We start from the raw sequence: 14,493 nt of genomic DNA on the forward strand, positions 1-14,493 counted from the left end.
CCAAAAAAATCTCTATCAATAAGTGCATCTTTTTTGTTAAATTTGCAATAAGTTCAATTTAAGTGATGCCACTTGTGTGCCTTGGGTAGTGATAGTGATTCACTGAATTGTCTGCTTTGAGTCCATTTTCTTAAAATTTTTAAGCTTTACATGACAAGTGCTGTTTTTTTAATGTCTTAAATTAAATTTAAAATAAAAATCTTCCATACTGCATCTTCATAGAAATAATTGCATCAAATCTACATTTTGTTGTGCACTTTCATAGATTTACAGCATTGCTCCTCCCCGGGCATCATCCTCGAAGAATCGAGGCGGACAACCAACAACCAATCGGCTTTGACAATTACGACTTGAAAGACAAACATTTATATTGAGCGGGGAGCAGATGGAACGGAAAGGAGCTACGAACAAAAATGCAAAGAAGCGGTTTTGTTAATGGAACAAATAAATCAGACTACGAGGGGTGACTAATGGGAGACCACACAATCAGTCGAAGGGGACGACAGGGTCTGCGGACACTATCCATCTACCAATCAGCTGCTCTTACTCTCTTCCTTTTCCTCCTCTTTCTCCTGCTCCTCTTTCACCTCCTTCAGCACCTCCCACGCCTCCTCCAGCTCCTCCTCTGTGTGAGGCGTGTGAAGCCACTCCCAGAAATGCCTAAAGCTCCCATCATCCTCTGGGGCAGAGGGTTCGACGTCGTTGCGCTTCGGGCTCTCGTTACCTAGGCTACTGCGGCGGTGGGGCGGCAGCTTCGGGGGCGGCGGCCGCGGGGGGACGTTGGAGGCCGGCCGGGCGGGGCTCGGCGTGTCCGGGACTGGACAGCGCTTGATGGTCCCTCCTCCGCCGCCGTCGTCCTCGCTGTGTGATTGGCTGTCGTCGTGTTTTAGCTGCTGTGGCTGCGGCTGGGACGAGCAGAGGGACTTAGGCTGGAGAAGGACAAAGGACGATAAATCCTCTTTTTTTAAATTTTGTATCATAAAAATGGCACATCATCTGTGTTGAAACTGGTTTCTTGAAACAGCAGTGTGATAAATTACGATGTACGGCTGCAGGAAAAAGAAAGAGTTGTTCTTACCTTGGGAGGAAGTGGAGGTGGGACCTTTGGCCTCATGATGGTGCTCGATTTACTAAAGCAGGACAAAGTTTGAGGAAAAAACTCTCAATCAAAATCTATTGTCTACATACAGCAACATTACATTGAGAACATGAGCACAGATCTGTTTGCACTGCGGCTACAGTTACTTGTAACGTTAAAACAGTTTTACATTATCAGATTAATTTAATCACAAATTACATCAACACATTTGTAATTCTTTATCCACACCGAACAGAATGTAGCCGTTTTAATGGAGTGAGTGGATGTTAAACACTGGAATGACGGGGGGAGCCACAGCGATACGGGAGGTCTCAGGAGGTTAATCACTAAATATCAAGCGGGAGTGTTAGAGACATGGAGGAAAGAAGGGAGAAGAGCCAGTAAAGTCTCTGAGAACTGAAGCTCTGATCAGAGTGATGATCTGCCTTTTCATTCCAAATTTCTTTGCTAAACACTTTGGATTAATGAGCAAGTGTATAAAACATTATCACAGTTTTTATGATGCTCTAATATCCCAATTTAAAACACACTTTGTCTTCAAATATCAAGTACAGTGACAACAAACATGGGTGATATAGCCTGACATTCAGAGATTTTAATCCAGACATTTTATGCTTTTAGACTGAAAGAGCCATTTGTTAATGATTGACAAGGAATCAGCAGGTCAATGAGAAAAGGACAAAGGTTGGAAGTTCATCAAAAAGGAGAAGAAAAAAAACAAACACTAATGGAAAAGAGCCTCCATGGTTAAGCTGTATGCCAGACAACAGACAAACTTCCCCACATCTAAATGAGCTCAAACTGTGAACCTTTATCACACTGATCTATGATGATCAGGTCCTCTAAGGTTCATATAAATATAAAAAGCCCCGACGCAAAAGGTTTCCAAAAAAGAGCAACTAACTTTGTCATTATTAAGCTCTTTTTTGAAGGTGTAGAAAACTAAGAAAATGTACATTTCTACAAAAGAAGTAAAAAAAAAAAAAAAGACAAATATTCAGTGAGACATCGAGCCCGTTTACATGCACACTAGAAATCCCAAAGCAAGATGATTTCTGGAGACTTTTGACATGATCAAATAACATAATGGGAGATAGCAGCAGCTATTAGATTAAGAGAATTCAGATCAACACAACTAGAATACTTTGAAGTAAGTATACCCGTCAGTCTGATTTATTTCATTTTTTAACCACTGCACATGGATGTAAAAAGAATCGAATGGAAACGATAGTTGACCAGTAGCCACTTTCGAATGGAACAAGAGACAAATTTCATGTCAAAAGAAATGAAAACACAGAGTGTTAAGACTGTCGGCGTCGCCATGTTAAAAAAAGACCACAAGGTGTCCAAAGTCGTTCACAAATTTTCTCGACTCACTTCCTGTCCGATATTTCCTGAGTTCTGCCTTTCTTGTCACCGTGAGCAACATTTTTCAATTATTAGCCTTGTTTTAGTTAAAAGCTCTGCAACTCTTAACTATGCAGGAAGTTTGTAGTCGGCATGTATTACCTTAAAGAAACTCTTGTTTCAAATAGGTTGACGACCCCTGAGGCATCGTGTTTAAACGCCATCTAGTGGAGAAACTCAGGAATACAATACAACTGCAATAAGTACCAGATTCACGTATGGGCCATTTTCTCTTTTAACTTTAGAACTCATTGCAGGCCAATTAAGTATGTACATTGAGCCGTGGTTGGCCACAGTTTGGACACCTCTGGCCTAAAATAACTGGAAGTTTAAGACACTACGCACAGAGTCTCAGTTTCTGAAGTGCATGCAAACGCATCCGATTTCATTCCTCTTATCTGATTCCTTCTAATTATCAGACTTTCATGATCATGTAAACAGCCTCGCTGGACAAACAAAGCTATTTATAAAACTAAAAATATTCAGACTTCAAAAGAGACCATGTGAAGAGTTTGGGAAAAGCTTGGAGATTCATGGCACAATGGCCATAGCTTCTATTCTTCAACACATGAAACATTAATTCTGGTTCTTTCCATGTTTGAAGTCACTGCACTTTCAGTACGGACACGACTACAAGCACAAATCCTAAAATAAAAAGCACAAAAGGTCTCTCCGACTACGGCGGAAAATGTCTGGAGAAAGGACAGTCTGGCGCACTGCAGACGTTTGGCTTTTAAACAATGAGGGACGAGGCTGGACGCCAGATCCTCGGTTTTGTTGAGGCAGGGGGAAGACAGACGGCAGCGTGAAGGCACACAGATGGCGATGCAGGCGGAGAACAAAACAAGACGACGAGATCATGAGGGCCACTCATTTCCAGGAATGAGACTGAACTCCGATCTCACGTTGTGCAGAGAAAACATTTAATGCAGGGAAAAATCTGACACGTCACCAACATGAAATCTTTGATGCTGTGGGGTTTTATTTTTTTTTGACTCTTTTTGTTACAAAAGTTCTCTAAATCCATCAACTTCTTCTTATGGATTGATTTAAAAAAAACAAAAAACATATGAAGATATTAAAGTACTTTAATAGCTCTCTGTAAGCTCTTTGGGATAAGATTTTTGTTAGTGGTTTAAAAACTCCAAAGCACCGGCACAAGCATGGGAAGACACACAGGCGGTAAACACGCGCGCACAAACACAGGTGGAATATGTGGCGTGATGGTGGGGTGTGCTGCGTAGAGATGCGTGGATGAAACTGTGGCAAAGACGGGAAGGAAGCCTTCCTCCTCGTCCTCCTCATCCATCAAAGATGGAGAGAACGGGGAGGAGAAGAGGAGAGGCTTCTCGCTCTAAGACTGAGAGGGGGAACTTACTGAGTGTGAGTTTCATCATCATCTGCACCATCATCATCCTCATCATCCCCTAAGTGTGCCACATGGCCCCTGGGAGAGGAGGTGAAGACAGGAGGGGGAGTGGGAAAGAAATGAGGCGGGAGGGGGGAAGAAATGTTTGTGGTGGGGAGAGCGAAAGAGGGAGGGGGGGGGGTGCAGGCAAAGGAGACGTGGGGGGGGGGGGGAGACGACGACAACAGAGGGAGGAAGGAGCAGGAGGAAGGAGGAAGAGGGCAGAGGAAGGAGGGGAGGAAGGGAAGGAGGGAGGGAGGGAGAGCTGTGTGAAGCCCGGTTTACAAACTACGACTAACCCTTCAAGACTGAGGCAGATCTGAAAGGACTGAACAAGATAGTAGCCAGACAACTTTCCCACAACAAACATACAAATTAAAAAACCCCAACAACAATTAATATTATACAAATCTGCACAAAATGCAGATTACTTCCCCAGTGAAACTCTTCCGGCTGTCTGAACCTGAACAGTCCTTACAGAGCTACACTTTTTATCAAGTGCAAATTTTAATGGAAGACGACTTCGAGCCAGTTATACATGCTGAAATCCCCTTCTCTTCCCCAAAAGCAGCAGCGTGTACGTTGCCACTGTTGATCAGTGTGAAACTGCCCTCAAATAAAACACTCTGATCACAAAGAGGGATCCTATTTTCCCACTTACTAATGAAAGCTCATGTCAACGGCTTGCACTGATCAAAAAGAAGCAAGGAGACAAAATAGAGTCAGAAAATACCAAAGCTGAAGAGGTAAGTTGCTCTCTTCAGTAAAACCAGCTTATATCTGAGATTTCACAGTAATGAAATTGGATAAACTCAGATTAGATGTAGGTTTGTGAAAGGCTTAATAGAAAGTACATATTTCACACATTGTATTGATTAACTATAAGCATCAGGGCCACACTATTAACTGTGCTTAAGAACTTGAAGTCATACTAACGGGCCATGACAACATAGAAAACAAGCAAGCGTCATTTTTAGACGTCAAAATGGGCCTAAAAACTTATGACAATTATTGGCAGAAGATAATAAAAGTATTGACATGAAACTTCAACCTGTCACAGCTCAGCTCAGTTTACATGCTTTCTAATCATCTGAAAGACTGAAACTGGAGCCAGATCATGGTCATCAACTTTAACTATAACTTTGACCATCAGAAGACACAAAAAGCCCAAAAATCCTGGAAGTGCTAAACTCAAACTAAAGACTTGACATATCAACCTTTTATTGAGCAAATTGACATATTTGGTACCATCCACATTTCTTCCAAAAGGAAGGTAGAATCCAGTGAAAAGTGTAGGTTGGTTGGTACGTAGGTCATTTTAAAATACATATTATTGACAGTTGTGTGGTTTAGTTTGGGTTTGTATTTTCTAACAGTACATTGTATTGTTTATATCTTTTGATGACATCCCAAAATTTTCAGTTACCATGTACCTTGTGTAAAGAGTTAATAATACAGCCAGTGCAATACTTCTAATATTTCCATAATCTACTTCTTGTTTCTCACTTTGACTTTATTTCTATATCTCCTTGAAAACAACCGCAATCAAAAGAGATTCAACTCATTTTTATCCATGTTGACTCATAAGAACAACTAAAGGGACGACTTCCTACCCTCTATATTCTTTCTATTCTTCCATGTACTGTATGTATGCATGTGGAGCAAAGAACACAGCAAAACACACTTATCTCATCAGGCTGCCTCGTGAAAAACAGCAGAGCACAAGATCAGCAATCATTGATTTTTTTTTTTTTTTGAGCAAAGAATTTCTTTGTAGATTCGCCCATATTAATTGCTCTAATGAAACCCATTGCAACCTGGGCTTCGCAACTGTACGTGCATGTGTGTGGTCTTGTATGTGTGTATTTGTATTTGTGCGAGTGTGTGTGTGTGAGCCATGCTCTACAGGACGCCTCTTTAAAGCCCAGCTTTTTCCTGATGGCATCAAAGCGTGAAGCAAGCTGCAGAAAAAAGGGGGGGGGGGGGGGTGGAAATAAAATCCAGCAGAGCCCAGAATGCAGAGAGGTGTGACAGCCTGAAGTCATTACCGGGAGCGTTAGTTGCATGTGACTGCACCGATTAGTCCTGCCGTTAATGATTGGCTGATGGGTGGGCGTGGTTAGGACACCAGCAGACCGAGGCACGCTCTAGAATCTAGAGTTTCTGGGAAAGAAGAGGTGGACTTACCTCTGCTGCAGCTCCTCCTCCACAGATTTGAGAAGACTCCTGTTAATATGAAAAGAACAGATCCAGTTTATTGCAGTGAATTAAAACTTATTGTCCTTGCTGTACTGCAGAGCAGAGGTAGCTCACTAACACAGGATGATCATTTGCACCCTGGCAAAGGCCTATCATTAAAAACGTGCTTTTCACAGTTACACAAATTGGATCAATGCAGAAGAAACTGTGCCGACTTTATTGTGAACGACAGGAAAATATCTTCTCGCCTCATTCGAGTATCGTCTAAATACGTTTGTCCATTCCCTTATTTGGATGTTTTATGTAATACATGTTTTACTTGCACTGATCATAGCCTCTCATCTGTCATTGCAATATGTCTTAAAGAAGTTACTGAAAGCAGTGCTTCATGATGGAATTCATGCATATTTTTTTTATTCCTGACGTTTCTATTGATTAAAAATATGTGAAATACGGCAAAGTATTGATGTGCTGTAGCCTAAACATGTCTGTTTAGATATTTCATGCACTGTTGTCTCAATTTCTTTTTAAGTGTGTTACATTTTAAATGTCTTTTGAAATTAGATAACTCTGAATTTGTAAGGCGATGCTGTGAATAACAAGAAAAATACATTTTATAAAGAATAAGATTGCAGGTGTCCTGGAAGTGTTTTTTTTTTTTTTTTTTTAATATATATACACGTATATTTTGTCACGCTGTATGTTAATACTTTTAATTAAGGAGGCTCATTGAACGAAGGGAATACATACAACTAGGAATATTATTCTCCATGTTTTTGTCCACAGTCTTTCTCAATCTCAATAGTTAATAAACAACTGGAGGGATAAATGTGATGTGAAGGAAGTATGAAGAAGAAAAACAATGGGGGACGTACTTATTTCCTCCCAGCAGACTCGGTGAGTCGTGGCCGTACTCCAACTGCAGATCCTGCGAGATAGACAAACAGCATTACAACTGTGACACAGTGCTTGATATCCGGCTCAGTCAAAGCACTGGTAAGTATTTAATTTCTTCATAAACATGGCTGCAGCTCACGGCCCAGGTGAGGCAGTAAACTACACTTTGCAGTCGCGTCTACCACTAAAGCCAAATAACAAACGAGTGCTGAAGCAGCTGCTGGGCTGACACTTATTACAGGCTGCTGGAAATACAAACAATTATAACCAGAGAAAACAGCAGCTTCATCTTGAGCATCAATTCTAAACAGACTTTCACAAATATACACCGTGAGCCTAAAGCTAATTGGAGGGGTGCAGATTTGACTTTTGCTGGGTTCACATTGCGGATTAATACTAATCACAAGATGTTAGTGTTTTGTCAGATAGCAGATAGAATAATCATGATGATGCCAACGATGTTCAATTATTATTCTTCAAAAGAGGTCGTTTCCAGTTTGAATTTGAAATGACGAACTAGTGAGCCGTCGCCTCGAGGCAAAGGCTTCTAGGAATCCCTGAGTTTTGAGATCCTTTAAGGATTTGAACTTTGCGTGAATACAAAACAGTTCACCAAATAACTGGAAAGCATCGCAGACCTGTGTGCAGTCAGGGTTATCGTCCCAGTGTTGTTTTTAAGCTCGCTAACTTATGAAAACTAGCCAAGAACAACAGATAAAACCGTGTCGGGTGTTAAACCGATCGACTAGTATACTTAGTTTGAGTTAGAATAAACATCTGACTGTTTTCACTTCAGAAAATAGAATAAAAAAAAAAACTACTAAGAGAGTGTGGTCATGATCAGAACATTTTTTCCATTTCCGTATTATCGTATTCATACTGTTGTTAATGTAAACATACTGTGCATGCAAAGAGGGTGTGATCCTAAAGCATTTAATTAAAGCCATCGCTGGCTTGGGAGACTTGCTGGGTCTAGTTAAAGTAGTAATACTTTGGCTGCAATCATCACTAATGAGAGAAAAGTATCGTGCAAAAAACTCAAACTGCAGATCCGGTTCATATATCCATAAAACTTGGAATCGGAGGGTTTTCCCTTTGGGTCTCACTTGAAATTAAAGGAACGCACATCTGATTAGCATTTAGCCACAATGTGAACGCAGCACTGCTTCATAGAAACATTTTGTTCTCAAGATAAAGACATGAAGCAACATGCATGAAAAAGAAAAGACACATTAAAATGAACAGGGACAGACAAAAGTTACACAGACACGCAACAGACGCCCCGACATGAAAAGAGGCCTCGTCGGTCAGATACAACACGTGACAGGTTAGTGAACCAACGAGCAAACAGCTTATGAAAGAGAAAGAGTCACAATCTGTCGATGCAGAGAGAAGTATCAGATACATGTCATATAAAATGTGACATACAATACAGAAAGATTCAATGTGTGCAAGTTAATTTGGACGTGAGAGCCAGATGTGTGTGGGATAGTCATTAATATCAGCCTTTGGAGCCGACTCTTCACCGTCCTCTTTCTGCATTTCAATGCATGTATTGTATGTATGAAGACACTAACAACATCACTAAGGACTGCCAGCACCGTATCTACTACAAGAGCAGTTAGCGAGGCAAAAGCCAAAGCTGGAAACAAAAGAAGAGGAAGAAGAAGATGGAGGGAAACAGATGGACAGACCAGAATAGATAGACCAACACTGTGAGAATTAACAGAAATACATGTCAGACACCAAGCAGCCAAAAGAATCGGCACTCTGAAAAACTGAACAAAAAAAACAAAAAACAACACGAGACAGCAGCGGCTCAGACAGCCAGGAGAGCCGGAGGGGAGGACGAGAGCGAGTCCTTTGGAAAAAAAACGATGGCGAGAAGAGAGGGCATGAGGTTAGAAATGAAGAAAGATTGGAAATAAAAAGGAAAGAAGGTCAATACAGGTAGCTACAGGGAGAGGCTGAAAGAGAGAGAGAGAGAGAGAGAGAGAGAGGGAGAGAGAGAGAGAGACAGAAGGAGTACTACCAGATTAGATCTCGCGGTATAGTAGAGCTCCTCAACACAGTCCAGATAGGGCTCAGAATCACACTGGTCAGCAAGACAGAGCGAGAGAGACCTCAGTTAATACATTAACCTGGACTGATGGAGGGGACGGGGAGGAGTGGAGACATGGAGGCAAGAGAGAGAGAGAGAGAGAGGTAGAGAGGACGATGGAGGTGAAAAATGGATTAAGGCCGAAATAGGCTACAAAGTTCATGGATCAGCAGAACAAAAAGCGGTGGAGGCAGAAATATTAATCTTAAAAGGTCGATGGGATCGATTGGAGAGTTAAAAAAAAATTAGAGATTGGTTGGAGGCTGGTGGTTGTAAAAAAAATTTAAAAAACAATCTGCAAAAATTGAACAGCAGAGGAATAAAATGAGTAGATTATCTTAAGAAATATATTTAAAACAAAAACATTTTTTGTGTAGCCTCCAGGAAACAATAAGAAAGTAAGTGGCAGCTGTTTGTCTTGCAATTAATATCTCATAATGATTTAATCAAGACTTTGTTCTCAAGTTATTCAAGTAGATGCATCTTTGAGACAGAGACTTGTTATGATATGGCACTACAATGAGAAGTGGCCTAACTGTGTTATTAATCTACCAATATGAGACTAGGTAAGAATTATTGATTTCACTAGTTGTGAATGGTTTTTGGAGATAAAAAAATTAAAAAAAAGACGACACTGATGATTGTTGGTGAAAGACCGGTGATCATGTTTGCTCAAAGTGAATTCATGGATAAAGAGGCGGAAGGACAGAGACAGAGAACCAGGCGAAGTGTTCATTGGATTTTAGGTGAATTTTCAAAAGAGAGAGAAAAGGAAACGTGTGTAGGAGGGACAAAATAAAGTGGGAGGACGAGAGGGAGGAGAGGAGAGGAATAACTGTACGCTGTGACTGTGCATGAACCGTGTGCTTATTAGGTGACCAGTAGCAATTAAATGTTTTTGCAACGTTAGAAGTGCAAATTAGCTTTGGTTTCTCAGAAAACAAAACGTTTTGAAGCTTCTATGTCTATTTATGACGCCATGATCTGTATCATATGTGGCGTTTTCTTTCTTAAACAACAGATACCGAGTGTTTACAGGATACTGTTCTCTGCATGTATTAATGGCTGGTTGTATTACATAAACACAGCATGAAGATCGTTTAACATGTTGATCATTGTTGTGTATACGGGCCCTCGAGCAATTTTATATCAACCTGCGTGGAATGGCACATAGGTGCACACACAGGTCAATTAGGTATAATTTACCCACAGACGCTGTGATCCTGTCTGTGATCTGCTTCAGCAAGCTAGTGGAACCGGTTAATCCTGAAAACACGGTGCTAAATTCAGTAAATTCAGGCTGGTTTCTGAGCATTTGTACTTTTGTCAGCCTTAAAAAAAAAACTTCTTTTTTTTTTTTTTTTAACCTATTTGTCCCGTCTTTTTTTCCTCATAACCGTTTTAAGCGTGCATTGTTCTCCACGTTTCATTCTATGTCTGGATACTTGCTTTTGTGTGTGTGTGTGTGTGTGTGTGTGTGTGTGTGTGTGTGTGTGTGTGTGTGTGTGTGTGTGTGTGTGTGTTGAGCACTTGAGTTACAGTCGCTGCCTGCAAATTGTTATATACATAAAGACTGACTGAAGTCTGTATTGTTTCAAGCAAATGATTGTGCTGCGTTGAAGCTGCGATACACCCTGTATGAATCCTATTTGAATGTGTGGACGGGCTTCAGGCTCGGTTCAGCACAGAGTGACAAAGACAAAGAGAGATCAGGGTGCCTCCGGTGATTAGGTGAGGATCAGCCATGCCGGTACAGGTGAAGTAACAACCAACAAAAAACTCACTCACACAAATTCCAACATACAGTAAGACCACTTTTAATAACTCACCGGTTCATGGTGGGGTTCTGTCTCCTTTCTTAAGGGGGGATCAAACTTCACCTGACCAACTGGTGAGGGGAAGGTAATAAAATCAAAAAATCATGGGGGAAAGAGTGTTAAACACTAAACTCCGACAGTATTTATCAATGTCGGCCTTGTGCAGTGACTCACAGTTAATCTCAGACAGCGTCTTTCCTTCCCTGGTGCTCCTGCTGGTGGAGCGGATACGGTGGGGAACAGAGACTGGAGACTATCCGGAAAGAGAAGGAGACACACAAAGTCATATAGCTGTTCAAAGCTTGTACACAATGTAGTAGTTTACACGGGACCTGGGAAGATTACAATAGGATTCAAGAAAAACAAAAACAAAACATAATCCTGTTGCCATTTCCTGTGGGCGGGATTTGATGACACAGCAAAATCCAAAAGCCAACCACAAAGGCAACAAGGCAGCCACACCACAGCAACGCAGTCAAAGAAAACACAAACTTAACCTGGCAACAACATCAACACCTCGCTCTTTGAGTTAAAATACTATTCCCCTGCAAAGCTAAGATATCATCCAGTTACATATGACAGAAGAGAAACATTATTCTACTTCCATTTCTTTTATTTATCCCTGTTCTCTGCATTTAACCAATCATATTCATAGTTAACCTTCACTACACATACCAGGTTAAACACATTTTAGTCCAGGAACCACATACAGCCCAATTTCATCTTGAGAGGGCCAGACTGGTAAAATAGTTAAAGTTTTTCTCTGTTGATGAAATGTCTATTTCTTTGGAAAACCAAACAATTACTACAGTCTGAACATAAAGCCAATATAAGTATTACATTAATCCCTAAAACTTAATGAAACATTCTGGTGCAAAATACAGTGAAATGTCTAATAAACTTCTCCTGTGGCTGTTGTGTCAGCTCCTTTTAAGAAGTTTGTTTAAAAAAAAAAATCTTAAATCTAAATGTTTACAATTTGCTTGGCGGTTTGCCGGGTCTGATTGGAGCCTCTTGCTGGCCGGGTTTGGACCTTAGGTTCGACACCCCTGTACTAGTTGGTGGGGGTCAATGCATTATCACATGCACCAATGTGTTTTCAGAATGTCTGCATAGAACCATTAACACCGGTTCCTGGTTTCCATGGTAACAACCTAAGCTATGTATTGTCTCATGTTTGTATATGCATTCTCAAAATAGACTTTCTGATGTCAACATCATTCAGTTTCGCAGAGAAAATAAACACACAGCAAAACATGCTTGTAAAGCATCGTCAAAGACAAACTGACCCGGTAAAATTTCAATGAGTTTACATCTAATACATGTGTGAATTCAAATCCATCACAATGAAGTTCATTCTCATCACAACAGTCCAAGGTAATAACTGGAACTTCACAGGCAGATAAAGATAGCTTCCATATCTGCAATATGTTAGTTTTTACCTCAGTATGAGACAAAGAGTTGCATCTTATGCAGCAGAGCAAAGTAAGACAATCAAAACAGTTCAGTAAGAATCTTTTAAATCACTGATTTTTCAAACATATATTCTTTAATGGCAGCATTTACAGAAATTAGGTTTAAATCATTATAGAGTCATAAATTCTATGAGTGTCGATAGAACAAAAATACAAAGTTAAGACTCTTTATACATATATTGCATGCAATATCGATTCAAGAGAAATTTTTGGAAGCCATCTTTATAAGCCGAAGATAAAACCCCATCATCCTAAGAGATCCCACAGAACTGAAATGAAGCGAATGAGTTTACTGATTTTGCAGTGACTGTTGCTGATGTCATCATAGAGGCACGACATGCAGTATTGGTGCGTGTGGTCAATGCACAGAATTATATTATCAGTGATTATGGTTTCAAGATGAATCAGTACTTCTCTAAAATTATGATTTTTGCTGATAATAAATGTGAATAGAATAAGGCATTAATGTACACATAAAGGACTGATGAATCTTTTTAAATTCCATACAAATCTTTGCAAATTATGTCAGTATTTGTGTGTGTAAATTAATAATAAAATGTTAAGGATGGTCAGACGAAATGTTGAACTTGTCATCTTTTATGCTGTTTGCACTTTGTATATTAAACTATGCAGAATGTGCACAGAATATACATACACATGTACATGTTTATTTTTAACTTAACTACTTAGCTTATTGGCATTGAATTCCATAAAAAAAAAAGAATTCTAATGTTTTTGATCTAGTTTAATTTTACTGGATTATATTCCTGTAACATCAATAGTGATAGAATGACTTTCATGAATAAAGAGGAATTTTAAACAAAATTATGACACAAACTGTCTTTGCTATGTTCCCAGCTTCCATGGCGACACCAGCAGACACTGACTTTAATGAAAATCTCTATGTTCATTCAGTTCTGAGGTCCCACTCGAAGCATAAAAACAACTAAAAACAACTCTCCGAGCAGTTTGTGTTAGAAGGACATCACTGCAGCCGACACTGGTACCTTCCTACGGGCCGCGAAACGGGGTGCGCGTCGAGCACCGGGGCTTATGGGTAGGAAATGACCCCTGTACTTAAACTGAAGGGGAGGTAATGAAGGGCGGGTGGAGAGAAGAAGACAAGAGAAATGAAGGGAGGGGTGAGGAAGGAGCGGAGGAAGGTGAAGAGGAAGGTGAAGAGAAAGGAGAAGCGCTACAAGAAGGAAAATGAAGCAGAGAGAGTGAAATAAAGAGCCAATGGAAGAAAAGATGTGAGAGGAGAAACGGAACGAGAGGGCAGAGGGAGACGGAGGAAGACAAAGAGCAGTTAATGAGTCACATGTGTCGGGGAAAAGGAGAACTGCTGGCGACGAGAGACGATAGATGAAGGAGAAATTCACTAGAGCAAACAAGGAGCGGGGACAACATAATTTAAGGGGAAGAAATAGAAACAACGTCACTGCCGACCTGCTCGAGAGCGCCATGACACACTATCTTTATAAACGGATCATCTGGAGAAGGTCAAAGGTTACCTCCGGTTCGGGGTCGTCGTCGTCAAAGTCGTTGTAGGTGCTGTGGTCGGGGTTGTTGGCTTTGTCCAGCAACTCGATGGCCAGCGTCCGGCTGAGAGGCTGGGACACGAAAGGATGCTGCAAAACAGACAAAAGAGAATAAATCACAACAACTCTTTACTTTACAGGAAGTTAGAAACTCTCTGATTCCGTTAGTTATACTTTTTGCAAAACAATAGGTTTGATTAACACATGAAATCTCACAATAAGTTTTAACCAAAAACATAATATGGTGCTGTAAATCATGTCAAACATGTTTTAGTTCAGTGGCCCCATAAAGCCCAATTTTATCTTGAGTGGGCCGAACCGGTAAAATACTGCCATAATAACCTTTACATTTTGAACTTTGACGTTTTTCTTTGTTGTGGTACAGAGTACATGTGATGAGAATGTCTATTTTCACAACTTTCATTACTATAATCTCAATATGAAATCAAATTTAATGTTATCCTCTCTGAAAATCCCTGCGGACTCTTTATTCTCATGAACGAATTGACAGCTAATCAAAGTTCTAAGCTCGGCATTGTGTCTACTCAC

At 40.5% G+C, this 14,493-nt stretch overlaps 1 protein-coding gene across 2 annotated transcripts in view; it reads right to left on the reverse strand.

Moving 5' to 3' along the window:
• LOC308121028 (mitogen-activated protein kinase kinase kinase kinase 3-like) overlaps positions 1-14,493 on the reverse strand; it is a 39,226-nt gene that overhangs the window by 7,863 nt on the left and 16,870 nt on the right. For both annotated transcript variants that reach the window (XM_080482049.1, XM_080482048.1), the window contains exons 12-20: positions 13,918-14,034; positions 11,103-11,181; positions 10,941-10,999; positions 9,043-9,105; positions 6,989-7,041; positions 6,102-6,140; positions 3,885-3,953; positions 1,079-1,130; positions 548-929 (exon numbers count right to left, since the gene is read on the reverse strand). In XM_080482049.1, coding sequence (XP_080338175.1) covers positions 548-929; positions 1,079-1,130; positions 3,885-3,953; positions 6,102-6,140; positions 6,989-7,041; positions 9,043-9,105; positions 10,941-10,999; positions 11,103-11,181; positions 13,918-14,034 — 913 coding nt within the window. The remainder of the gene's footprint in view (positions 1-547; positions 930-1,078; positions 1,131-3,884; positions 3,954-6,101; positions 6,141-6,988; positions 7,042-9,042; positions 9,106-10,940; positions 11,000-11,102; positions 11,182-13,917; positions 14,035-14,493) is intronic.

The sequence above is a fragment of the Lipophrys pholis genome (genome assembly GCF_963383615.2).
Source record: "Lipophrys pholis genome assembly, chromosome: 15".
NCBI classification, from domain to species: domain Eukaryota; kingdom Metazoa; phylum Chordata; class Actinopteri; order Blenniiformes; family Blenniidae; genus Lipophrys; species Lipophrys pholis.